At 41.1% G+C, this 27,217-nt stretch overlaps 1 protein-coding gene across 4 annotated transcripts in view; it reads right to left on the bottom strand.

The window, feature by feature from the left end:
- Dyrk1a (dual specificity tyrosine phosphorylation regulated kinase 1A) overlaps positions 1 to 27,217 on the bottom strand; it is a 120,925-nt gene that overhangs the window by 21,731 nt on the left and 71,977 nt on the right. For 3 of the 4 annotated variants that reach the window (XM_085832295.1, XM_021185336.3, XM_029470577.2), the window contains 4 exons: positions 10,641 to 10,837; positions 6,655 to 6,774; positions 4,390 to 4,578; positions 1,606 to 1,753 (listed from right to left, as the gene is read on the bottom strand). In XM_085832295.1, coding sequence (XP_085688421.1) covers positions 1,606 to 1,753; positions 4,390 to 4,578; positions 6,655 to 6,774; positions 10,641 to 10,760 — 577 coding nt within the window. In that variant the 5' untranslated portion in view covers positions 10,761 to 10,837. The remainder of the gene's footprint in view (positions 1 to 1,605; positions 1,754 to 4,389; positions 4,579 to 6,654; positions 6,775 to 10,640; positions 10,838 to 27,217) is intronic. The other variant, XM_085832294.1, reaches the window with a different exon arrangement.

Here is a 27,217-nt window from a genome sequence, read left to right as displayed (position 1 = left end):
TCCCAAGTGCTGAGATTAAAGGCATGCGCCACCACTGCCCGGCTCCCATATTCTTTAAACAAGAATATGGACAGTCAAAATAGAAGGCACAGGCATGGAAAGACGAGGAGGCATGCCCAGAGACCACTACAAACTCAAGCATCCTTTGATGCCCCTTCAACAGAACCGCTAGCTCTGCACTGAATCAGACACACCCAGTGTCATCAGGATGGTCCCCATAGTTGTCAGAGAAGACACCAAGGAGGCAAAGAAAAATGGCCCAAGCTCCCTTCCCTGGACAGGAATATGAATCTCACCAAGGTAGTGTGAATTGTCACCAAGGGTACAGTGTGAATTGTCACCATGGGTACAGTGTGAATTGTCTGAGGCTACAGTCAGTCAGGCAGCTCTGGGAGCCGTGAAACAGACTCATGGCTTCTTTAATGATGCCCACTGCTTGAACCCAGTTTTACCTATGACACTGCATTTCCCATTGGAGCATTACTTATCAACGTCAATGTTGCTGCTCCTCTTTGCGCACATACTCTGCACTCAATATTAGTGATGCTCAGTAATTTATTACAGCAGCTAAACATTAAAGTTGCCACAAAACTTGTGGTAAATTGGGCCCTTCACATTTGCTGTGGAAACAATGTATTTGTGTGTAGTGCAGGTTTTTCCCCCATTTACATTATTTGGAAGTGTTTGGGACACCGAGTCTAAACTTCAGGGACAATGAAAGTCATTAGTTTAGGCACCACTATTATAAAAGAGAGGCACTGAAATGATTTACATGATGAAATAGTCCTAAAGTCGGCCTAACAGGCAGTCTACACACTTCCCAACAATGCCATCTCTATAAATAAGACAGAATCTTTCCTTGTCATCAGGACTGCTGTGGTGCATCTGTACTGTGGGAGCAGAACTCTGTCTCCACCCTGTCCTTTCACACCTGTCCCCACAGCCACTACAGTTGCTCCTCACAATACTTGTACACATACATAAATGTATGTATGTATGTATGTATGTACACAGAAATAAAGTAGGAAACATATATTAGAAGGTGTTTTGTCTGTAAACCAACTGGCTCTCTTAAGTTCCCAATAGTCTTAATTCTCTGGCTGTTTTGTTTCCTGTGGGAAGATGGCATGACAATGGAATAAATACTGAGATAGGACTCTGCAGGAGCTGATGCAGATCCCAGCTACAGAGCCCCAAGACCATTTATGTTTACTACTGAAAGGAATTTTTCTCTAATCTAAGGCTCAGGTCACCTTCCTGTGGGAAGACCAGAGGTAAAGCAGCAGGGGAGATAGGGTAAGTGTGCTGTGGTGTGCTCTCAATGTGGCGTGGCTATAATGAGGCCAATACCTCACTCACAAAGTCTGGGAAGTTCAGACAGATTTTAAAAAGTCTTAGGCATTCACAGTGCACTAGCAAGTCGCCTGACAGTGGTTCCCTGGACAAAGACACATGAGAGCACACAATGGGCACCTGTGAGGTGTGACGTGGGAAACCACCAAACAGTCCCCCAGACACCCTGCAAAGCACCCACAAACTGAAACAGCTTATGTTCTCCAATAGGTCAGGCCCACTGGAATTCAAGGCATCGTGATGAGCCCTTACCTATGTAGTACTTCATTTCAGTGTCGTGTTTGTTCATGAGCTCAAGCAGCCGCACTTCTATCTGGGCTTGATTCAGAAACGCTTTCTTGTTCTTGATGATTTTAATGGCAACCCATTCTTGCTCCACTCTGTCATAAGCTTTCACAACCTACAAAACAAAACAAGTGATCATCAGTTTCACTACAGCATCACCGTTTATATCCCTCCTCCGTCACCTAACTGCATTCTGATGTTTCTGCAGCTGCTGCTTCTCCTCAACAGATCATCTACTTTACCACAAGGCAACTAAATCCATTTTGTTTAATTGAATGTCCTCTTGTATCCTCCCTGCAGTATTTCTAACTATCCACAGAACTTAACAAAATGGAAACTGTTTTCTTCCCTCGAAAACAAAATGACTGCTGCCTGATGAAGGCTGAGTTGAACCTTCACTTTTTCTTACTAAAATCAACGTGTGTGTGTGTGTATGCATGTATATGTGTGTGCATCTATGTGTATCTTTTTTAAGTAATACAACTTACTCGGCTAGTGGGTTTTTTTTTTATTGTTATTATTGAGATAGTGTCTCTCTGTTTGACCCTGGATGGCCTAGAACTCAGTATGAAGACCAGGCTGGAGTCAAAGTCACATATCTTCCTGCCCTTGTCTCTCCAGTTCTGGGTTTACTGCTATCTACTGCCACTTCCAGCTCAACTATTCTTTTAATGTAAAAAATTTTTTATTTAGTCCTAAGAATAAAAAAAAAAAGTTCTAATGTTTCTTAGAAAGCAGATAATTTTCTAATTTTAGATTCTCATTCATGAAAACAACGACGTAAGAGAATTAGTTTATGAAAAAGTTACCAGTAAAGAACTCTGAGGGAATGTTGTAATTAGAAGATGTTTTAAAACTCTTCTACTCAAACACAAAGGTTAGACCTGACGAACACATTACCCATCTGCAGCACAGTAGGCTGAATAGGCCACATTTCAAAAAGTCTGGAGGTAAAAGAACCTAAAAAGGCCCCAAAGTGAAGACTGACAACCACTGTATCAGCAAAGAGGAGTCTGCTCCACAATCGCAATCACTCAAGGTCAAATATACTGGAAATGATGTTCTACACAGCTGGAGTGGAAACTGACTCAATTCTGAACATTGTACCTGCTTCCTTTTTTATGTCAGAAGCTACGTCTTTAAACACGTGACCAAGCAGCGCTGATATTCTCTTTTATTTTGGCAACAACTATGCCGAGTTTAGTAACAGCGGCAGGTGAGTAGCCAAAGGTCTATGGAACAAATGTAGTTCTGGAAATGTTCAATGTGTAGTTAGGACTAATAAACAATGGCTAAAAGAAGTAAGAAAAGTCCTTTATTTGACAGACCCCAACCGAAAATTTAGATAAATTTGGTAGCATCCATATGGTGAGTGCCAGGTCCTAGCTATGAACATACACCAGTACATATCTCTGCGTGTCAGGTAAACAGAACAAATGTGTACACGCTTCCATACTGTGCTCCTCTGCTCTGAGCGAGAGAGAGACAAGCAGGCTAAGCTAGAGAGGAAAGAACAGGCCCTGGCACTGCGGGGTCAGAGGGAGCAGCACAGCCAGAGCTCCCATGGCAGAGGGAGCAGAGGAGGAGGTCCTAGTAGGAGTAAATGTGCAGATGCTGGAGCACTTCCCAGAGTGGGGGCTGCACTCCTTGCATTTGCAGGGGTTCCCAACCCTCGTTAAGAGGCAGGCCTCAACAGTGTTTTCCTAAGGGCTTTATAGAAAAGTGAAGACTTCTGACAGTCAAGAAAAATTGATAAAGAGGGATTACTAAAATATTATGAAAACCTTGACTCAGAAGAAAAAGGTGACAGACTTCTTCATGGTGTAGAAAGGAGCAGATACACACGTGCCCTAAGAATCTGGTCTTGCTGCATGCACAGTGCTGGAGGTCTCAATGGTGAGGGCAGAGCTGCCTCTGTGTTTCCAGCCCTCTCCTAAGTTCCAGTCTATGACTGCTAGAACCAACAATGTACTTTTACCCTTAGCACAATTGTGTGTGACACGTGAATATCACCTCACTCGCTCAAGAATATATCTTGCTTTCTCTCAAGGCTAGCACGTCATCACATCCAGACTCACAGGTGTGCGTCTGTCTTCTGACATGGTCTCGAGTACTGCAGGGGCCTCAAACTGAGCCTGACTGTGAGTCTATCCCGGGTTTGTACAGCAGTGGTACAGCTGGTGTTTGATCGACAGCAGCACAGGGGAGCTTCATGACATCACTCTAACCCCACTCTGCTGTACTCAGGAAGAAGTGTATTTAGACCACATGCAATTACCTAAACAATGGCGGTAGCAATAATCCAGGCCTCTAACATCAACAGCTTAGCAACTGGGCCAGGGTGGCACTGGCTAGCCAGAAAGCTTTACACAAGTGCAAGAAGTGGCAGCTTGCTGCCATCTAACACTAAGAAAGCTGAAGAGGGAACAAGGCCTGTGCAGACCGCTTCCCAATGGAGACAAAGGAGGGAATGAGCACTTGTGGGAGAGCATGGAGTCTAGGTGTTTAGATGAAGACAGGAAAACGCTGGGTTCAGAGAATGAAGAGAAAAGCCAAACCCACTGCCGTCACCCATGCAGAAGAAAATCAATGCTGTGCTCTGGGGACAGGAAGGAGACCCCGGAAGCATGGTAAAACCCAGAGCCCAGCCCCAGCCCCAGCCTCAGGAAGAAGAGTGCTTGCTGTGCTGCCTCAGAGGGCTCAGCAGGCAGAAGGCACCCATCTAAAACAATGAACAACTGAGAGACTTACCTGTCCAAATGAACCTTTGCCTATTAAGGAGTCGATTTCATACCGATCCATCCACTTTTCCCCGTTTTTTACAATATAATCATAGTTATCATCATCGTAACCATCATTGTAAACCTTCCGCTCCTTCTTATGACTGGAATCGTCCCCCTGGCCCTGTTGGTGTCTTCTCTTCTTTTTTGCATAGTAAACCTTTAATAAATATATACAAAGTTAACTATGAGTTAAATCACTATTGAGGATGTATTTTACAAGTATACTCCCAACAAATCAGTATGAAATGGATAAACCATTCTTTTTAAATAAAAAATGAGAAACAAAATAAAGACCTTCAACAGTTGATATCTGAATACAAAAACATAACCAATAGGGACATGTTTATAATGAAATGTAGCGCTATACTGCAGATATACTTATAGATAAGAGATACTAAGTGACTGGTCTAATGTATTCCATTAATGAAGAATCAAAGTAACTCACACTTTTGTTAGTATATGGCATAACTTGCATACAGTGGGATTACACAGATCTTAGAAACACAAGGAACCCCCAAACAAAAGAAGTAACATTTCATTCCCCCAAAGTTGAACTCAATGTTCAAGGTCTTTCTTGCCCTCTTCTCCAGGTAATGGTAATTTGATATTTTATCTTATAGTAAAAGATTTTAAAAATACAACTTTTAAATGTCAATCAATTAGTGTTTTACTAAAATCATCCAATTTCCATGTCCAGAAGAATGTAATGATGAATAAAACCCATACCTATTCTGTCTTCATACCTCCCAGCCTTAAGCCTTTGTGGTCAATTGAAAAGCAAGTTTTTCTTATAGCTTAGTTATGAAAGCTAATGGGGTGACAACAATAACATTCCAAGAAACTGGTATCTTGATACACTGTGGCAAGACTGCTGATAAATGAGCCTCAGCAAAGATGCTAGTAACAACACTTTAACTTAGTTTGATAACAATTCATCACATGTTAACAAACTGACATTGACACGCTGTGAGAAACAATGTCCCAGATACTTCCAGATACTCACAAGGTATAATAAACAAGTATGTATTCATCTACTTCAGGAGCACTCTTGAGGCTTTCTAACTTTCTCTTGACACACTGCTGAAACAGCAGGCTGAATGGAACTGAGCTGCTGCAGCGAGTGCTTCTACACACCATCAACATCTCTCTAACACACTGGCTCCAGTGGGGAGGCAGGGCATTGTCTACACTTTTTTGGAAAACTCTCACTTAACACTTAGTTATAAAACTAGAGTTGACCAGAAGCAAATGCCAATGAAACAGATAAGGTCCAAACACTACAACAGAAAATAATTTAGTGGCAACAAGCCAAGTTACAATAGAAATAATTCAATGTACACTCTTTTTTTGATATTTGCCAATATAATTTTTTGAATATCTTACCATGGAAAGACATGGATAAAAGAACACATACAGTTAAGCATGGTGGCTTCTACCTGTAATCTCAGCATTCAGCAGGCTGAGGCAGGAGGACTGCTGTGAGTTCAAGATCAGCTTAGGCTACACACTGAGATCCTGTCTTGAAAATAAGGAAATATTTTTCTTTTTTAGAAAAGTATAAGAGACATGACAGAATTTTTGATTAGATGAAATAAAGCAGGTCCTTTTAACTTAATAGTCAATGATGTCAGAATTTTAAATTTAAGCAAAAGTACTTTTTTGTAATTATTAGTCCCTCTTTCTTGCCCTGAGGAAAGCATTAGAAATAGCTCAGTGTGATAAATATGCCTTTGAAGAGGAAGTTAGCCACAACTTTCTAATCTGTGGCCTTTGCTAATACATTTTTTATTGTTGTAATTATCTATAAATCATTAACTTATTAGAATTTATAACATCCATAAAAATTCAAAGCTCCTTCCAAAAAATATACTTACACTAGATTATACATTCTCAAAGTTATTTCTTTTATCTGGATTCTAAGGAAAAGAACTTCTGGAGCAAATAAATGAAATTGGGAGATAATATGCCTGGAATAACTACGAAGGATCCTGTTTCTTCAAGCAGCTGAATTATAGGTACATCTACAATCCTAAAGACATGTGATATTGAACCACATACCTTCTCTACTACAATTAGCCCTATGAATAATTATTTGAATAATTATAAATTATATGAATAATATAATTCAATGATAATTAGAAATAAAACACATTTAGTTGTCTAAAGGGGAATCAAAAAACTTGTCCCTTGATCTATTGAAAATAAAGATACTATAGCAAATCAATACTCTTACCTCATTAATATGCTTGTATGTTTTGATCAAGTCCACAGAGAGTTTTCTCAGAGGAGCAGTTGCTGGATCACGGAAGGTTTGGGGCATCCGCCTCTGTAACATGACAATGTCAGGCATCACCTTAAATAGACAGAGAGACTAGCAGTTTAACTACACTGCAGTCAGTATTGGACACCCTCTACCACAGCCTAGTCAAGTTCCCACTACCATAATCTAGTAGTCAAATCCAATCTACCATAAACCCGGTAAAGCTCCTTCTACCAAGATCAATTCAAGTTGACTTAATGTGTCTAAAAACACACATTTGTATTAAACTATACATTCTCAAAGTTATTTCTTTTATATGGATTCTAAGGGAAACAACTTCTAGAGCAAATAAATGAAATTAGATAATATGCCTGATGTCTGTGTTTGGGCCATTTCCCCAAACAGTTGAATTATAGGTACATCCACAATCTTGAGGACATGTGCTACTGACCCACATACTTACTCGACTACAATTAGTCCTATGACAATTTCTTTTTCTGAATTCTTTCCAAGGCTTGACTGGTTTCCAGCAGGCAGATAAACCACACCTAACCCCTGAACCAGCTGTAACTTCTTAGCCTAGCTGACTCTAAAGCTGCAGCTGTGGGCGCTAAAGAAGTATGGGTCCAAGTTCCCTGAGTACCTGCTCCTTTTATAGAAAGAACAAATTCACATGTGATAGACAAGGGAGAGCCTCAGGTGAGAGGATGGTCTGCCTCCTTTCAACTGGCCAGGCCTGGAGCTCATTAGTTAGGGTGTACTTAGCAGCTAGCCAAGAAGCCTCTGGGAGCCCCATGTTTCTCAATCTACCCAGCACTGGGACAAGATCACTCCACCACTTCTATATGAATGCCAGGACTAAACCAGTGCTTCAAGGCAAGTGCTTTACTGACAGCCACTCACCAGTCCCCACATGCTCAAGTTACTAAACCTTTGCCATCTAAGTGGTAACCTCAGTGAACTGAGCGACTGGTCATCTTTCTCAATAAGGAAACCTAGCAGGAGCTAACCACAGTGACTGACTACTCAACTCCACTAGCTTCATAATTAACAAGACTTAATTAACTTCCCAAATGTTTTATTTCTTAAAATATAAACAGGAAAAAAATAACTCAAAATACCCATTCCTTGGGAACTTAATTTGTTGAGTAGACAATTCTAGTAATAAACATGTCAATTCTTTCATGTAAACTAACGCTATAAGCATTTAAAGTAATGAAAAAGCTTTAATTAGGTTTAATTAATAGGGTTTTTTTTTCTTCCCTTTTAAGTTCCTGGAATTGTTTCACAAAAGTAACTTATGTTTAGGAGTCTCTAGAACTGATAAAATGCAGCCTCAATTTGAGTACACACACACACACACACACACACCACTGAAATGATCTATTACTACTATATGAAAAAGTTGGTATTACAGCAAAGCCAATTCAATAACAAAACAGTAAAACAGTATCTACTGAAAACAATTTTAAGCATGCACACTTTGTAATAATCTTATAAAAATAAATGGACTATTCCTGTCACCATTTATACGTGAGAATATAGAGTGCTGCCCCAATCAATGCTCTAGAGCAAGTGCAGCCGAACAAGGACACCACCGATGCGTGTGACACACAGAACGGGGAAACCTTCAAAAAGCACCACAAGCAGCTAAGGAGTGCTCGAAGTGGAAGGATTGGTTACCCAATGCCGAATGTTCAGCCCTCAAGGCACACACACAAGGCACATCGCACAGACTGGGCAGGTGTGGTGAGATCTACTCAAACATTAGTGTCTATTTCATTCACTTTACATTAGTCCTACTTCCATCCATAAGGAACAGAGAGCATTTTTTGCCTTTCTGCTTTTCTCAGAGCAAGCAAGAGGTGGACAGAACAGCACTTACAATGACATTCAGGGCACTGCTGTAGCTCAGGATGCCAAAGGATAGCATGCGGGCTGGGCTAGCCTACAGCTCTAGGATCCAATGTGAGGGACACTCATCTCTGCTCAGTTTTATTCTAATTTTCATTTTCAAATATAACCTTTTATATTTTATACCCAACATACTCATGAGAAAAATTAATGACTAGAAATAAATCTTAACTTAGTTCCTTTCAAGGTAATTGCACAATAAGATTCATTTTGTGGCAAAATGATAAGAAGCATATAAATCACATTATGAAATTTACAGAAGATGATAGCTAGAAGATATCTAAGAAGGTCTAACTTCACATTCAAGAACCTATCAGACATGAGGTGTCCGTGTGTATTTAACTCAAGCAGATCTTGAGCCCATCATATACCTCTTGGTAAGCCACCCCACAGCAGTCCTAAAGAACCTACCTTCTTCATAAGATTCAGAAACTTCTGGACTTTGAAAGAATACTGAATTATTTATTAATAAGCTTTTGTGTATGTTCTTGTAGTCCTGGCTGTTTTAGAACTCACTATGTAGACAAAGCTGGGCTCAGACTTAGAGATCTGCTTGCCACTGCATCCCAAATGCTGGGACTAAAAGTGTGTGTAATACTACCTGCCTCTACTTAATAGTCTTTTTACATCACAGGAATCTTTAAAAGTATTTTATGGCTTAAATCAGAAATAATAAACAAAATATATTTTAAATGATTAAAGATGTAAGCTGAATATGAAAACTGATAGTCTGCTAAGTAAATTATAAACAATCATGATATATTGCTAAAAATAATGTTATAGGAATTTTTTTCTGACTCTCTGTAAATGGTGACCGATATAAATCCAAGAGTGCCGCATCTAAGCAGGAAGCACACAGGGCTGGACTCTAAAGCCTACCACCATGCACATACACCAAGAAGTCAAAAATGGAAATTCTGTCTCTTCAACTGGAAGTGTATTGAAAGCATGTCTGTGTGACCCGCTGATTGGAAGCAAGTGGGAGACGAGCCCTGAGCACCCTGGTTCGCCGGAGCGCACTTCAGGTTGACCGTGTGCTCTGTACTTCCCTCACTTTCTGTTTCTCTCTGGGACATGAGCAAGAGCTTTTCTAAACTTGAACAGCAGTGCTGATGAACGACTTCAATTCTCAAACATGGACCTAACTTCTAAAGCAACTGACTGCCTGAAACCAACTCTAAGCCCTGTCACAATGCTGCTGTTCACACTCGGTGCTTTGCAAGTGTACCGCGAGAGGCCTCTGGCAAAGGATGTCCACACCACAGACACGCAACCACAGCCAACTACTCATTGCCACCACACGCTGCTCGAGCAGAGAAAGCACATCTCACCTAACTCATCCTCGTAGGAACCACCTGCTATACTCAGGGATCTGAGAAAGCCATGCCAACCAAATCCTAAATCTGTTCACAACAGTTGTGTTCCTTACTCAGCACAGCGACAACACAACATGACCAGTGAGTAGACTGCCCCAAAACAGTGGCTACAGTAGGGCAGGGTGAATTCAAGCCTGTAAGGCATACCCACAGGTATACGTATAATGTGTTCACAGAGATTTCAGCATTCTTTCTAGATCCTCAATTTATGAAAAATTGGTCATCTGTAGTCTGAATATTAGAATAAATAGCATGCTTAATATTTACATATTCTCCTTTGAGTCTTAAGGACTTTCCTCTGTAATTTTACAAATGTAGATGTTATTTTTAACATAAAATTAGTTCCTCTAAATTAGTAGTGATTCTTACTTTCCTAAGACTTTCCACAAATGTTTTCTTATTTTAAACATTTCTTCTTTAAAAATAATTTCTTTATTCCAGAATGAGAAGTTGGGCTGTTTCTGAGTATCTTTCAATGAAATGAAACACGCGTGTTCAAGGGGTGGGGAGAATCAGCAAACTTAAATAACACTTCTGAGCACCATGTTTTATCTACAGAGATTTCTACTTAGCATGTAAAACTGAAGCTGTTTTGACATGTTACTAGTCTAGTGTTTTCAAAGGGATAAGTTGTAATTTCAACATCATTTCTGATAATAATGAAATTACCTGGTTAGTTAGAGGTTGCTGAATCTGGTCAGAATATGGTAAGGCAGACACCTGCTGGTCACTTATGCTCGGCTGGCGACGGTCACTGTACTGGTGTGAGTGGGGCATCTGTGCAGCCATCTGAAGGCCAGCAGCATGGAATGAGAACGACGGTGCAAGCCGGACAGATGAAGGTTTGCATGCTGAAGTCTCTCCTCCTGGGAACACACAGCAAGTTCAGAGAGTGCTCACAGCCTGACATACGTGTCATCAGATGTACCTTAGCCACTTAAACTAGTGCTTTACGAGATTCAATAATATTAAAAGCCTTAGTAATGACCAACAAGTATGGTCATTCAACATAATAGCTATGTTATATATGTAAAATAGTAGAAAACATGGATTAAAAATGAGTGTAAATTTCTTTTGAGAAAATCCTCTAAAAAGCTTTTTATAACAAGCAGTAGCAACTTAAATATTACACTTATTTACTGTTTTCCCTTTGTGGTTGTGCAAGCATGTGCCCACAGTGTACCCAGGGAGTAGAAGGCAACCTACAGAGGTCAGGTTCTCTCCTTGTACTATGTGAGTCTAGGGTTCAAACTCATGTCATCAGATTTGGCACCACTGAGTCATCTCACCAATCCAAAAGTAACAAGTTTTAATACTTATTTCGCATATGAAATTCTCAACATTCAAGAGCCCTAAGTCACATAGTATGAATTCTTGGGAAGAGCCTTGCCAACTAACTGGGTCCTCAAATACAAATCTGAGAAAGGACAGTGCTAGCAATTAGCATCACTGGTTACCCAAGAGCTGAGCAAAGAGATACTCAAATACCTAACTGAACTTAATTCAAGGATGCTAGATTCCCCTACACTTTTCCAATTTTGCCCCAACAAAGCTTAGATCTGGCAATCTGGGAAGGGAGGGAGGGAGGGAAGGAGACAGGGAGAGAGCAGGGAACAGAACAGTCAGCATTCACTGCTCAGGTAAGCTAGAAACCATGATTCTAATTTCCACAGCAGAAAAGGAAAATGAACACTGGAGTCCGCTGACTAACAGAAAGGTTATAATACTTCCTTAAAAACAGAACAAAACAAAACAAAACAACCTTATCTCCAGCCAAATTTGTAATTAGAAAAGGCAGACATGAAAACCAGGGCAATGAATTCTAGTCCCCAGATACTTGTGTCTCCTCTAAAATGAATATCCAACATTCACAAGAACTACTTAAGGCATCCATTCACTATTCCTTCCCTGCTATAAGAATCCAAGGCAAGCTGGTACAGACACTCCTCTCAATCCGACTGAACCGAGCCAGTCACCGTGTGTGTTCTCCCTAACGCTTGTGCCATCCATTTACCCTCGGATGTCAAGTTAAAGGGAACACTGCTCATCTTTTACCAGACATAATATGATAATGAAAAACTAGGTTGACCCATAGAAAATTGTTGGTATTTAGCTTCCTTTGGGCTCAATTTTGTAGGATTCAACTCAATACTTATCATATAACAAATGATCCTCATCCCATTAAACTAACAAGTAACTATACTATTTTAGTCTAAGAATATACAACAATATATTAGCATATCAAATGATATAGTTACCTGATAAAGTTGTAATATTTCATTCTTCACATTGTTATTCAAAGTTCATTTTAAATTACTGAAGAACATATATAAGATCCTATTTGAACCTTTCAAATCCTTCTGAATTGTAACTGAGTTTTACCACAAAAGCAAGTTTTAACTTTCAAAACTCCATTAAGCTTTTGTTGTCAAATTAACAGCTTGAAAACTAAGTGTCAGTCGATGTGTTCAAAGCAGAGCTCCGGTGGCTACGGAGCAGGTCCCTCATGAAAAGCAACACTGGCCGTGTACAACAGTCCATTGGCAGTCTGTGGGGCTGTATGTGGTCTGACTCACCAAGGCAGACCCACGAACAGACCCAAGCAGAGCCTGGAGAAGACCTGAGTGAGTGTAAAGGAACAAGCAGACACCTGCCTCAGACACTGACATGCCTAATCAGTGTCTGATGCACACCATACTCAGTGGCCCTGAAGGTCTCTACTACTAATGTGCAGATAGAAGACGAGTGACTGCATTGTTCTACATTAGATTAGACTATGTATAGCTAACCTGAGAACAATACTACAGAACAAATAAATGAACGTAATTCAAATTAACCCAAATTAGAACACACAAATATGGAATCTCTGAAGCTAAGGTGTAATAGAAAATGCTTAATAAATTCCAGGAACAGCCAAGTTTGCATGGAATATCCTACAAAATTAATGCTAACAATGTTAAGGAGGAAACATGTCAGAGCCGCCAGCTGTGCTTTCAATGGCTAGAAACAAAGGTCTGGGAGTAAGCGGGCGGTGACTGTAAGTCCAGGGCAAGTCTGTTGGTTAGTTCTCCATCAAACTTGCTGCGTGGTACATGCCTTGCATTTACTAAGCAGTTTTTCAGTGACTGAGTCTACCACAAATGGATCTACAAAGAAATAGCTGAGAAGGGGGTGGAGGGTGGGGGGAGAAGAAGGGTAAGGGTGAAGGAGTTAGTCACTCTACAAATGCAGCTCAAGAGTCAGAGTAAGGAGCAGGCTTCCGGGAGAGAGGCTGTCAGACAGTCGTGTCAGCTCCTGCTCTTCTCTCCAGACCAGTACAGCTCAAGGTCTAGTTAGCTCTGCAGCTACTGGTATTAGGGAAATCTATATTAAGATTACACTATACAGTGACTGTGGCTTTGCTGAATCTAGTAACAAGGATTATTTAACAAAAGTGATCTTAAAAACATATGAACTGACTTACAGTGGCCAATGCATGTTGTATATGATTCACATCCATACACACATGGACATGCAGCTGTGCACAGAAACAACAAAATCGCTTATGAGACCATTGCAAAGCCTGTGATTATTAGTATGAGACACTCATGAACCAAAGACCAAGTTCTCAGTAACCGTGGGATGTAACGAAAGCCTACACCTCAGATTCCAATTTCTGACCACTTTCAAATCCCTGTTACCAGAGAACTCATTCATCATGAATGACAACAGAACTGGCCAACACACACCTAATTGGTTTTCAGATGTGTTGGAAAAGTCTCTGATCATTGAAAGAAAAGAACTGATCTTGAGTCTCACAGTCACTCTGTCCTTCTATCTGCAGGAACCTGCAGAGAGAGCAGTGTCAGACGCAAATAAAATATGACAGCACTGTTGAGCTGTGCGGCACAATCAAGAACTCAAGATGACGACTGTGGGTCATCATCCTAGACTCTCATCTTAGCCAAGCTACACAACAATGGAGAATGCCGTACAGCTAGGCAACAAAAGTCTTTAAGAGCTGTGAGCTAAACAATATCAGAATCCCACAGACCAGTGTGACACTGTGTCTCACCTAGAGTGAATTAACCGAGATAAACAACCACAGATAGCCAAAAGAAGCCAGACCACCATGTTTTGTAGGTTTAGGCTTCACCTGGTTCTATCATAAAATAAAGGTTTGACCTTCTTAACACAGACAGAAAACAAATCTCAAAGGATGAAGACAAAAATCTTATTCAACAAGGACTTCAAAATCTAGATGTTCAACAGACCAACATATACACTGTCACATTGATCAAATTTACCAGGCCAAAAAATACAGGAAACTGTAAGAGGTATAAGCATCTATTAACAAGAATAAAAACACACACACAAACTGCCACTGTAAACAGTGTATCTTCTTCGAGTCATGGGACCTATGAAAGGACCACATGGAAACTCTAGAAATGAAGAATGCAGTCATCTGATATAGATCAGTCACTAGGGAAGACCAATAAAGAAGAGGATGATGATGATGATGGTAACAGAAACTTATCAAGTGAAGAAGTAAAAAGGAAAATTAATGGGAAAAGCAAATACAAAGAACATGGAACCAAACTGTTGAAATAAATTATGAAGAAAACAAAGCATTAAAGTAGCCAGAGATGTCTCCTAAACCACTGACTTATGGAAAACCATGCCCCGTCAAGAGAAAGGAAACGATCAAGACAACCAAAGAAAGAGACCTGCCGCCAACACGTTTATATTCAGTGAAAATATCCTCATAACAATGACAGCAAAATAGTTTTCCAGTAAACAAAACAATTTATCAACATCAAATATACACTGAAAAATGTTTAGGGAGGTTCATAGAAGGAAAATGACTAGACAGAAATTAAGATCCACACGGAAATATTAAGTACGCCAGAAAAATACTTCTAAAAGACAACTGTGTGAGAAAAAAATAACATTCTATAGAGCTTATTCCATCTATAAAAATAAAGTGAACAGCAGTCATGGTCCAGGGATGAGCCAGGAGCAGACCCCAGAGTGCAGCTGGGCAGTGCGTGTGCTGAGCCCCAGAGCAGCTGAGACAACAGCTGCAAAGACGGGAGGCAGATGACAGTCTTGATACTCTGAGGTCAGCATGCAAATCTCTGCATTTAATTTACTGCTTATTTCACTTGTACTTAATTCTGAGACACTCTAGGATACTAAAAGCTAAACAACAGAAAAATTTATTTAACCTCATGACTAAAGGAATTTTACCTCCTGAAAAAGGGAAACTAGGTCCTTACTGCTGAGATTGGAAGCCAAGAACTTAATTTTTTAAAAAAGATTCATTTATTGTTATATGTAAGTACACTGTAGCTGTCACCAGAAAAAGGCATCAGATCTTATTACAGATGGTTGTGAGCACCATGTGGTTGCTGGGATTTTACCCAGGACCTTTGGAAGAGCAGTTGGTGCTCTTAACCACTGAGCCATCTCGCCAGCCCCAAGAACTTAATTTTTAATAGCAAAGAATATGAAAAATATTGAAATAGTCCCAGGATAGAGCTGCTGGGTGTCATAAATTACTGTACTGTCAGAACTCACATGTGCAAAGCTGTGTTTTCTATAACATGCTAAAAGTATTTTTAAATAGCAAAAATATAAGGCAGGTAATAGCAGCAGTCTTTTTATTTATTTATTTATTTATAAGATTTATTCACTTGTTTGGACACTCCTCCGGAAGCAGGCATCAGATCCCAGTACAGATGGTTGTGAGCTACCATGTGGTTGCTGGGAATTGAACTTAAAACCTCTGGAAGAGCAGTCAATGCTCTTAACCACTGAGCCATCTCTCCAGCTCCAGGCAGACATTTTATAGATGTTGCTAGCACTGAATACTCCAAGTAGAGAAATGAAAATGTTTTCTGATGATAGCTATACTTCTAAAAACATTTGAGAAATAAAACCATGTAAAAGTCTGCACCCACTAGGAATGAAAAGGGCAGGAGATATGGGAATCAAAGACAGGCAGACCAAGAAACGCCATGTCTCTGGGTAAGCTTTGAAGGAGTTCCATCCCTGCCGATAGATAGATAGATAGATAGATAGATAGATAGATAGATAGATAGATGGATAGGTGGGTGGATGGAGATACATAGATGGATTGGTAGAGATAGATAGATAGATAGATAGATAGATAGATAGATAGATAGATAGGGATGAATAGATAGATAGACAGACAGACAGACAGACAGGCAGGCAGACAGAGAGAGGTAGTCAAGTAGACAGATAGGTAAACAGATTAAGGCTGATAGACAGACTTTGTCAGGTGGTGGTGCACACGTTCAGTCCTAGCAGAGGCAGGTGGATCTATGAGTTTGAGGCCAACTTGGTCTAAAGAATGAGTTCCAAGATAGACAAAGATACACAGAAGCTGTCTGAGGAAAAACAAAACAAAACAAAATAAACAAAAAAAAACAACCTACCAAACAGAATTCCCAAGCCTCTCTGAGAGGCCTGACCAGAACCGATGCAGCTCTGCTGTGCTGCTCAACAAGCAGCACCTCTCCATTCTGTCTGCATGGCAGCTCAGGAATGAGGATAGCCACAGAGGCCCCTGCATGTCCCCGGCCTGAAGACAACAGCATGAAAGGGAGGCTCCTTTCCATGGTAACAAATGGGACTGGCTGACAGGCCTCAGTGTTTAGGAAAACAATACTAGAAATGGTTCCCATTTCAAAAAACAAAAAGCAAAAAACAAAGCCAGCCAACTGGAATAATGGCCACTTATATAATCATGTTTTAAGTTTGAGGTAAATGTAATAAAAGAAAAATAGTTACACTGTGTAGCAGTGTTTTTTTAATTAATTAATTTATTTATTTATTATATGTAAATTTATTTATTATATGTAAAGTACACTGTAGCTGTCTTCAGACACACTAGAAGAAGGCGTTTAGATCTCATTACAAATGGTTGTGAGCCATCATGTGGTTGCTGGGATTTGGGATTTGAACTCAGGACCTTACTTACTGAGCCATCTCACCAGCCCCTGTAGCAGTGGTTTTATGATGCTTATTATCTTAAGCCTTAGGCTTCCAAGAAATGTATGAATACTTTTTTTCAAGTTTCCTTATTTCCTAAGTGCTCACCATCTTTTGGTGGCAAACAGCATGCTCATTTCTGAAAAGAAGGAGAAGGAAGGGGAAGGGAGGGGAGGGGAGGGGAGGGGAGGGGGGGGACAATGCCTCCTTCTCCATCCCAAGGACAAATGGAGCTGTGTGCATACTTTTAACTCTTGTTTAGGTCTAACTAAATAGGTGTTAAATAAACAATGTATTTTAAGCCAGTTAAGTATTTGTGTCTCTATATTGAATTATAGCTTAACACTTAAAATTATCCAATGAGGCAATCATTTGGGATAACGACTCAAATTAAAACCTGTGCATTTACAGAATTTCCATCACAACCATTCAAAGGACAAGGTTATTTCTCTGAACAAAGATAATTTAAAAGTTAATCATGAGTGGACTTGACAGCAGGCTCCTCTAATCCCAGCACTTGGGAGGTAGAGGCAAGGGGGTCTCTTTTAGTTTGAGGTAAGCCTGGTCTACACAGTCCGCGGCCAGCCAGGGATACACACAGTGAGACACATCTAAATAAATAAATAAATAAATAAATAAATAAATAAACAAACACAACCAACCAAATTAATTGCACCATAATGCTTTTACTATTTTCAGAATAAAAGCCACTCACTAAAAGTCTATCTGTGTAGTAAATGTCACCCTCTTCACGTTCATTACACAAAAGCAGTTAACGCTGCGTTCAATTAATCTAGAAACTACTGCTGTCCAAAGGCTGCATACTATCCTAAATACAGATACAAGTAAAGTCACTAACATGGTCTCTCCTCTCTTAACTGGACACCACTGAAAACCACACAAGAGGGGAAGCAAGTGGAACTGCTTGAGCTAAGTTAAGTATGTAACAACCAAGTGTCCTTTCCCTCTCAAGAGGCACATTTCTACATACCAAGATTACTCTTGATAACCAAAGAACGGAAAACATGGGTTTCTATGACACTTTACCACAGCTCTGTGCATAGCTATCAAGAATTAAAACAAAGAATAAAATGTAAAAGCATTTACTAAACTCTAACTTTTGCCAAACTGTGTCATGAGCCACAGAACCAGAGCAGTCCTGTGAAGGCCCAGCTGCAGCTCCATCTCTAGGTGAGAACTAAGAAGCAAGTCCCTTGGCAGCACCTCCTAGGAAGGCAGAGCAAGACTATTTACAGAGCCCTCAGTCTCTACCATGCCTTAAAAATACTGCTGGGAAAGTTCTTGAGAAATCCTACAGACTCCTCCAAAGAGAAGAGGGCTGCTGGATCTGCAAAGGAATGAAGGAGTTACTGAGTCACCGTAAAGGAAGGAGAGAGACAGACAGAGCTGTCAACAGAGCATCTGCTCTAGACACAACCTATGTGGGTAGCTGTGGCCATAGGAGAGAGATTTTAAAAAGCATTCAAGGAAGACAGCATTCACAAGTTTCAGAAGGCACATTTAAAAAACAAAGATAAAAGGCCTTATTTAATAGTCCTGAATCTTCTGATCAGCTCACAAAATGTCCTGTGAAGAACACAGAACTCCGAAGTGCTTCAGGCTGCACCTGCAGCAGCCTTTCTTCTAAGCAGCATCTTAAACACAGAACAGTTCCGGGCTGGAGATGCAAAGTGGCTTGGGTATAGCTTAGTGGTGGAGCTGGACGTAACATACACATGAGATCCTGAAGTTCAGTCTACAATACAGGGCATGCCGGGAAAAGGATTGGGGGCAAAGAGTACAGAGCGAGGATTGTTAAAGAGGGCAAGAGACCACGCGCAGGAAGATGCACACAAGCATCACAACACTCAGGTGTCTGGAGTCAATGTGCCAACTTATTAGTTAGCAACTGGGTAACACTGGGTAAGTCAGCTAGATCCTCACCACCTTTTCCCATCTGAGAAAATGGGCTAATAAGTTAACAGCATCTAAACATCCCTGTTTCTGACTAAAATAACAGCAACGATGAGCAAAAGGGCTTGGTAAGAAAACAGAGAGAATTTGTGGTTTAATTCAACAACCTAAGCGTGAGACTGCAAATAAATATAAGGCTAGTGCAGAAGGGGAGATGCATGAAAGTCGATCAAGTCCACTTAGAGCCTGAGTTCATCTACAGGACACCTCTGCCCAGACTACCTAGAAAACAATGGTGATTAGCACAAGTCAGAAAACAACTCAGCTATGTAATGGTGTTTCCCAAGATGTATCCTGCCTGACCTGAAATTCAAAGACCACTGATATGCATAGCAGTTTCCACATTTTCTAGTATAAGACAGTTAAAACTGTTTAAAAAAAAACCACCAAGAAGATTTCAGTACCAAAATAAGGGAGACAGACAGAGGACTCAGAAGCTAGGACATTCACTGGTGTTGCAGAGGGCGTGAATTCAGTTGCCAGCTACAAAACAAACAAACAAACAAACCCGATGTTTTCAATTAACTCTATGGCCCTCACAATTCCCACTTATTACAACATTGGTCTGCGTTTCACTTACAGTAGCACCTGGACATATGAACTCACTAATCTCTAAGACCTGTCAAGTCTTTGTGTCACTTTTCTACAAACCCACTGGATCCACTGGAAGCTTATGATCACATAAGTGACCATGAGTGGGCTTGGCAGCGTGCTCCTCTAATCCCAGCACTTGGGAGGAAAAGAGGGGGAAGGTGGGAGAGGAAGAGGAAGAAGAGAAGGAAGAGGATATTGGGATATTGTGGGCCTGTGTTATTCTTAAAGAGAAATTGTTAGTCAAACTGATTCACAGCAATTTACATCAAGTATATGAGGGACCACACAAGACATAATTACTGAAGTGTGCAAAGACTAAGGGATAATTTTTGAAAGATTATCTCACTTTTATTCAAATGCATGTTATATAGTATCAAATATAATAAATTCTAAAAATCAGATTCAGTAAATTAATCTTTAATACATAAAATATTTCTTTCCAGCTGAATGATAACTAATATAAAAATTCTGGCACACACCAAACCCGCCTTTTCTACTTCCCAGGTTAAAAGGTAGTTTTTCTCGTGAACAGTCTTGCCTTTCAGAAGGAAACCCACCTTGTCCACTCCCCAGGTGAGGAGGTAGTTTTCTCGGGAACAGTCCTGCCTTTCAGACGGAGCTCTGGGATTTGTACCCAGGGCTTTGCAGCTCCTCTAACCACTACGAATTCTGCCCCTTACTCAATTTTAAAACCTTCAAAAATTAAATCCTCAACTACTTAAATACTGTACATATCTAAAGTGTTCTCAAGGAGTAGTTATAATTTGTTGGCTGAACAGCAGAGGCAAGTGGATCTGAGTTGGAGGCCAGCCTAGGTTTACAGAGTGAGTTCAAGGACAACCAGGGTGGATTACACAGAGAAACCCTGTCTTGAAAAATCAACAACAAAACCCAATGACAACAAAAACAATGTGTTTATGCCAACAGCCTGAACTGTGGATTCTCTTACAATGTAACTGAAGCATGTATGTCCTCATCAGAAGGAAGGCAGCAACTGCAGACCCTGTGTTGTTCCTGCACAACCCCCCAGGACTTCCTCTCGCAGTGATATGTTCCTAGGAACATATCACTACTACTTAAGTACAGCAAAACATTCAACTGCTTCACAATGAAAGCAAACATCCCGGAATGACATGGAATCTTTGTAGCAAATTCTATTGAACAGTTCATTCACTAAGCCCTGAGCCAGACAGTCACTCAGCACTGCCCAATAGCTCACAGTCTGTGTGGCTATTCAGACCAAGATAAGTTATAAATGTAAAACTTCATTAACTTCTTTAACTTCATTACTCCTTAACATCTTAAAGTTGATTAGATATTAAAATAATATATTTTAAATATACTGGGTAAACTATATAATTATTATTAAAATTAATTTTAATTTATTATTAATTTTAAAATGTGATTGCTTGCTACGTGGACACTGTTGTTGTAGGCAAGGGTCTATCATTAGTGGTATAACTGTGAAGGTGGTGAGCAAAGCCTGGGCCTCCAGAAGGTCTGCATGTCCCTCTGTGTGAGTGGGAGGTGTGCAAATCAAAGTTATCAGATCCCAAGGGCTGGCTGTTCACAAGAAACCAGACAGGTACAGTAGCGAGAACGAGGTGCTAGCATTTCCCTTCTCTTGTCTTCTCCACAATCTACACCGAAGACAAACAGGTCTTCCTTTAGGACAACTCGGTGCATTGGTAGGGGCTGTCTGGGGCTACAGCAAAGCTTCCAAAGCAAACTCCAGCCTGAGCTGCGAGGCATGGTATACTATATTTAACAGTCTTCCGGGACTCAAAAGCAAGCAGGAAAGCCAAGTTTGACCCAGTTCTATAAATGGCCTCTCCATCCATCCATCATCCACCCAAGTGAGGGATCTTTTTCAGTCTTTTTCTTCTACCCAACACACACAGACACACAGAGAGAGAGAGTCTCAGTCTCTCTCTCTCTCTCATATTCCTCATCCAGCTTACTTCTATGATCTCTGTCAAAACCTTATCTGGAACAGTGGGGTCCAAACTGCTTCTACCCAGGCTCCATGCCCCCAGTTGCTTCTCAGGATTGCTACCAAAATTGATGTTCTCAGAAGTCTCAAAATCTCACCACGGAGCCCCCAGAGCCTGCAGGCTAAGTGCTCATACCTCTCCCACCCCCTTCCCACCATTCCTCTCTGTTCTGTCTCCCAGTAACTTCTGTCTCAACTACACTGACCTTCTTGCTGGTCTGCAACAGCGTCTGATAGGACACATCTTGAATACACAGCCTGCTCCCTTTTCTGCTCCAAAAATTTTGAACTCAAAATTTGAGCCAGGCAGTGGTGGTGCAAGCCTTTAATCCCAGCACCTGGGAGGAGGAGGCAGGTGGATGTCTGAGTTCAAGGCCAGCCTGGTCTACAGAGTGAGCTCCAGGACAGCCAGGGCTACACAGAGAAACACCACTGTCTTTTTAAAAAAAAAACAAAAAACAAAAAACAAAAAACAAAAGAGCCCTGAGTTAGATGCTATCCTAAGACAACTTCCTATGACTCAGCACCATCCTTCCCTTAGGACACTGTTCTCAGCCCCCAGAGCAAGCATGCTATACACTAAAGTCAGCATTATGCTCTTGAAATAGAATCAGAGCCCTTGAAGGAAGGATGATAATAGTTATTTCTCTCTGCATTCCTGGAACTACAAAAGAGCAAGGCCTTAAAGGTGACAATGAGCTAATGAGTGAAAGAAAGAGCAACTGTAGCTCCCTGCCCAAGTTATGCAGACTTGGGCTGAATAGGGCACTCCTGGGGGAATCCTACACTTCCCTAGGCTAGTGATATAAACACTGCACACCAAAAACATTGCACAACTTCTCTGCTCACATAGATTCCTATGCAAGGACGGTCATACCCACTCTTAGGGACAGTCCCTGAATGAGTAGATGTGCTGACATCACTGTACTGGGAAAGCTGTGATGTAGAGAACCTTGCAAACATATATAAAAAGGTCAATGGAAAATGCAGAAGAGAGCAGTCCCCATCTTATAGCCCAGCATACTTGGCCTATAGAAAACACTCGCATACAGATGCTATCATATGGAGCTATTTGGAATCTGGACACCCTTCTTGTAGAGCCACAAGGTGGGAAGGAGGGAAGGAAAGCCATGCCTACAATAGAGGAACAGGATTTATCAGCTAAGCATGCCACACAGGACACTTACTTCTTCATTGAGGAACAGATGATCCTGAATTTTCTCATACCAACTCAAGTATTTTATCTGTGTATGCATGTTAGAGGAATATCTATCCAAACCTCTAAATTCTTACCAGACACACCAGACTGTTTACCGTTTGTTCATTGCCAAAGCCAGAGTTACAAGGAGTATGGAGACAGAGCCAGATGTGGCATCCTAAGCTGACATTCCTGAGCCTTGACCCAGTCTTCTCTATTGCCTAACACTTTCAACCTGAAAAGAGTTTCTTTATTGGTTGACAGTCTTAAAGCTTTCTGAACATTTTAGCCTCAGCTCTTAGGACCTGTGGCGGTGTTTCATGGTGGGAGCACATGGCAGACAGACCACAGCTGTGCCTAACACAGTATCACCTGTAGGTACTTTTTTTTTGCTGTAAGATGTCCACATTTTGCTCTGTAACTGTAAAACAGTTATTTAACAGCCAATGGACGGTACATGGATTATACCAGTTGGCTAACACTGAGAATACAGAAATACCAATCTCAATACACTTCCCAGAGATGTCAGTCTGTGTTTTTTGAAGGTATCAGTCGAGGGCACAGCAGATAAGAACCTAGACTAATCCTAAGTCCTCAAGAAACATGCTTCTAGAGCTGAGATGGTAGCTTGTTTCCTGAAGAAGTACACAAACACACAGTGGGGAAGGGAAGCAGGCAAGAACAAAGCTGGAGTGCATCTTCAAGTCAAGCTGCATAGTCTCAATTTACTGTACATACGCCTGCTTTGTTCAATATTTGAATTCAAAGAAGCCTACTGGGGTCAATCACAGTAAGTTATGGTTTGCATCAGAAGGTAGGGCATGCCTCCATTGCTTGTTTTAAATCTTTCCATTTTCATTACAATAGCAAGGTCAGGTTATAAAGATGCATATTTTTCCAAAGATTGGGGGGGGGGGCACGCTTCTGAAACACGCCAGACACCCACAGCTATGTAGTGTCAGACATTCACATGTTCTCAAGGTCTCTCGGGAGTCTATGACAAGAATTCCCGTGAAGGTACTGTATAACTTAAAACACCAACAGTAAACTGCAGCGACACACGTGTCATTCTCGGTTACAGAGTGATTTCCAAGCCAGCCTGGTGTACAAGAAAGCAAGATACTAACGCTAGGGAGATGGACGGATGGACGGACGGACAGACAAGGTAACATTTTGCATAACATAAAAAATTCAGAGCATCAACTTTTTTTAGCTGACAAGAGATTCTCTTAATCCTGCCTAAATTATTTACAGTAACATAACCAATAATCCTCACTGTGTTTCTGGGAACCCAAGTAACTGAAGAGTTAAAATGTGAAGGAATATGGCCTAAAATGAAGCATGTTTCTAAATTATTAAATAGAATTATTGTTAAAAGTCCAATCTAGAAGGTAAAACTCAGAGGAAAATCCCTATCTCGACTTCTGTGAAACAGGGGGCTTGAAGAGCAATTTTGTCTAGTTTACAAATACTTCTATTAATTCATAAATTCATATCTAGAAACACTTAGAGGAAAAGTAGATTTGTCAGTTTAGAGTCAAAGCTGGTTATGGCCACATCACATCATGACGCTGTACCAAGAGATGGAAGTTGTCCACTGAAGTTCAGGTCTAAGCACATCACTTCCTGTGGCTCCTAAGACTAAGCTTAATTTTCTAGCTCTAAACCCGGACCATGCCTTTTGTAAAATTGGTTGGCAAAGCCTCAGACAGAAATTAACATTTTTTTAAATTTAATTGTTTTTTGAGACTTTCATTCATGAGTACTTTGTTTACATAATTTCAATCCTTCCCCCCTCCAACTCTTCCTGTGTCCTCCCACTCCCTCCTCCTTTAACTGCTCTTAGTACATACACATGTGCATATATGCTGAGTGTCTGAGTTTAATTGCTATTAGTACATATACATATACCCATGTGCTGAGACTCCGAGTTTAACTGCTAGTACAGACATATCTGCACACATGTACCCATGCTGAGTGTCTGAGTTTAACTGCTATTGGTACATACACACGCACACACATGCTGAGTCTCTGAGTGTTGCTCCTGTGCTTTAGGACGGAGCACCTGGGCTTGATCCCCTGCCAGGCTGAGTGATGCAGCCTCTACTTGCAATCAGCCATTCCTGCTATTGGTGCCCAGTGTACTGGCTGGTTTTGTGTCAACTTGACACAGCTGGAGTTATCACAGAGAAAGGAGCTTCAATTGAGGAGATGCCTCCATGAGATCCAACTGTAAGGCATTTTCTCAATTAGTGATCAAGGGGGAAAGGCCCCTTGTAGATGGGACCATCTCTGGGCTGGTAGTCTTGGTTCTATAAGAGAGCAGGTTGAGCAAGCCAGGGGAAGCAAGCCAGTAAAGAACATCCCTCCATGGCCTCTGCATCAGCTCCTGCTTCCTGACCTGCTTGAGTTCCAGTCCTGACTTCCTTGGTGATGAACAGCAATGTGGAAGTGTAAGCCGAATAAACCCTTTCCTCCCCAACTTGCTTCTTGGTCATGATGTTTGTGCAGGCATAGAAACCCTGACTAAGACAGAAACTGCTGTAAAACCCAATGAGCACAGCTGTACCACCAATAAAACTTTTTACAAAAAATCAGCAGAAGCTAGATCTGAAATCTTGGAGTTCTGAATTTCTTTTCTTTCTTTCTTTTTTTTTTGTACTCATGTGTGTTAGTATGTGTCTGTATATACACACCTTCTATCTGCCAATACAAACTTAAAATAGCATCACTTTTGCTCTGCATTTTTATGTTTGAGAGCTCCTGGGTGACAGAGAACAATGTGACAAGGGGTTGGAGGTGAGTGCATACTCACTCCTGTGGGGCCAAAGGACAGCCTCAAACAGTGTTCCTCAGGTGCAGCCCACCCTGGTGATTTTGTTGCTATTATTATTGTTTGCTTGGTATTTGTTTTTAGGCAGAGTCTCACTGACCTGGGGCTTTCAAATAGCTAAACTGGCTGGGCAGTAAGCCCCAAGGATCAATTGATCTCTGCTTCTCTAGTGCTAGGATTACAAGCGTATACTATACACCTTGTCACAGGCAGCCAGGCTGTCCTCAAACTCATGCCCCTCCTGTCACAGCCTCTTCGGTATTTGCCTCCCTGTATGAACCACCATACCAGCTCAGCTTTAAAACAAAACAAAACAAAAAAACATGGATTTGAGAACAGAATTTAGTTTCCTCGTATTTGTAAGGCATGAACATAACCGATGGAGCTCTCTCCCGTCCTATGTATTTTTATGCAATACGAAACACCATAGATTTCTATTTGTATTTATCTGCTATTAACTCTTCCTCGCCAACTTCAGTCAGTCAATCAATCAATCAATCAATCAACACTTGAGGATGGAACTGTTGCTTCAGGCAATGATCTATCTGTCCTGAATGGAAAAATACCAGACACATTAAAAATAAACTGCGCCGGGCGGTGGTGGCGCACGCCTTTAATCCCAGCACTTGGGAGGCAGAGGCAGGCGGATTTCTGAGTTCAAGGCCAGCCTGGTCTACAAAGTGAGTTCCAGGACAGCCAGGGCTACACAGAGAAACCCCATATCTCGGAGAAAAAAAAAACAAAAAAACAAAAAAAACAACTGCATAGAGTGCTCAGGTACAAATGGAATATAGATGTGACCACTACTACCCAAGGCTAAGGGATCACTATGGAAGAGATGGCAGAAAGACATGAACCAGAGGTTGAGAAGACCAGAGCAAACAATGTCATTTTCATGACAGGACTGTTAGACTCACAGCAGCTGTGGCTGTCTACACAAGAGCAAACTGGTCAACATTCTAACTGGAGGAGGGAGGGTTCCTGAGTTCTCATCCCTAAACAAGGAGCTGCTGATAGTTAATCCCCTAAGGGAGAGGAAGGGTTAATCTTCTTTAAAGATACAAACTCTGGTAGGTCAACCACGCTCCAGTGGATATCCCCACACCTACAAGTATACAGTCAGCACAACCTAAACTTGGTGGGTTATGATAGGAGGGAGGGGAGGAGGGAATGCCAAAAGCTACACCCGTAAGATCTCACCAACATGACCACCTACACAAGCTGAACAAGGGCAACAAGACACATGCTAACGTGGACATGAAAATTAACAGTGTCTAGACTTTGTAAGGAGTTTCCAGGCTCCCATATGGAGAAGTGTTAAGCTTCCTCCACCTAGTAGAAACTGTAAAGTTGCCCAGGAAACAAGAAGAGGTTCCCAGGATCTTATGCACAACTATGACCAACTACTACAGAAACCAGAGTGCAAACAACTCAACTCACCACTAAAATAAAACCAGAAGTCACAAAAGAAACTACAGAAACCACAAAACAAGCTTGTACTTGTTAGTTAGGGTTTTACTGCTGTGAACAGACACCATGACCAAGGCAACTCTTACATGGACAACATTTTATTGGGGCTGGCTAACAGGTTCAGAGGTTCAGTCCATCATCATCAAGTGGGGAACATGACAGCATCCAGGCAGGCATGGTGCAGGAGG

The sequence above is a fragment of the Mus caroli genome, unplaced genomic scaffold (genome assembly GCF_978045245.1).
Source record: "Mus caroli unplaced genomic scaffold, Mus_caroli_1 scaffold_17, whole genome shotgun sequence".
Lineage (NCBI taxonomy): Eukaryota > Metazoa > Chordata > Mammalia > Rodentia > Muridae > Mus > Mus caroli.
Note: the sequence above shows the minus strand (reverse complement) of the source record. Positions and strands in the feature narration are given on the sequence as shown.